At 57.7% G+C, this 591-nt stretch overlaps 1 protein-coding gene across 1 annotated transcript in view; it reads left to right on the plus strand.

Moving 5' to 3' along the window:
• Positions 1–354, plus strand: part of EMH_0021650 (uncharacterized protein) — a gene marked incomplete at both ends in the record, with an annotated part of 878 nt that extends 524 nt beyond the window's left edge. The window contains 2 exons of the mRNA XM_013501812.1: positions 1–55; positions 145–354. Of these exons, the coding sequence (XP_013357266.1) occupies positions 1–55; positions 145–354 (265 nt within the window). The remainder of the gene's footprint in view (positions 56–144) is intronic.
• Positions 355–591: the final 237 nt, after the last annotated feature.

The following is a 591-nucleotide window of genomic DNA, read 5'->3' on the forward strand; positions in this document are numbered from 1 at the left end:
TCGCCGCTGTCTGGGTTGTGAGGGCACCCTGGTGCAGCAAAGTGATGCGCTCGAGGTAACCCTGGTGTATTGCCTCTTGTATATCTCTCAGTAGCTTCTGCAGCCTAGCTGCACTAAAGGGGTTTGGTGCTGCTGCTGCTGCAGGGGGGCCTCCCTCTTCCCCTGGGGACCCCCCTGCAGCAGGACCAAGAGATGCCCTTAAGACTGCAGCAGCTCGCTGCCATTCTAGGGGTGGCTGGAGATGGTGCAGCAGCAGCAACACAGGCTGATGAAGGGCCCACGGTCCCGTTGTGTCTGCTTCAGTACCCATCGTCGGGGCCGATCAGAACGGGCTCCCCCTACCACCTTGCTTAAGGGGGGCCCTGCTGCGTTGTTCGCTGCTTTACGAAGAACCCCAGGCTAGGGTTCATCTCGCTTCTTAGCCGGAGCACAGCTGCCCTTAGTGTGTTGGAGGCCGTCTTGAGTTGATTCGTGATCAGGGGATGCAGCAGCAGTAGCTCTTAGAGGCAGGGGGGCCCTTGTGTATGCGTCTAGAGCTTTATCTGTCTTCCTCGTCCTGTTCAGATTTCTATTTACCCCAAAATCCCAAAG

The sequence above is a fragment of the Eimeria mitis genome, genomic scaffold (genome assembly GCF_000499745.2).
Source record: "Eimeria mitis Houghton genomic scaffold, Emh_scaff766, whole genome shotgun sequence".
NCBI classification, from domain to species: domain Eukaryota; phylum Apicomplexa; class Conoidasida; order Eucoccidiorida; family Eimeriidae; genus Eimeria; species Eimeria mitis.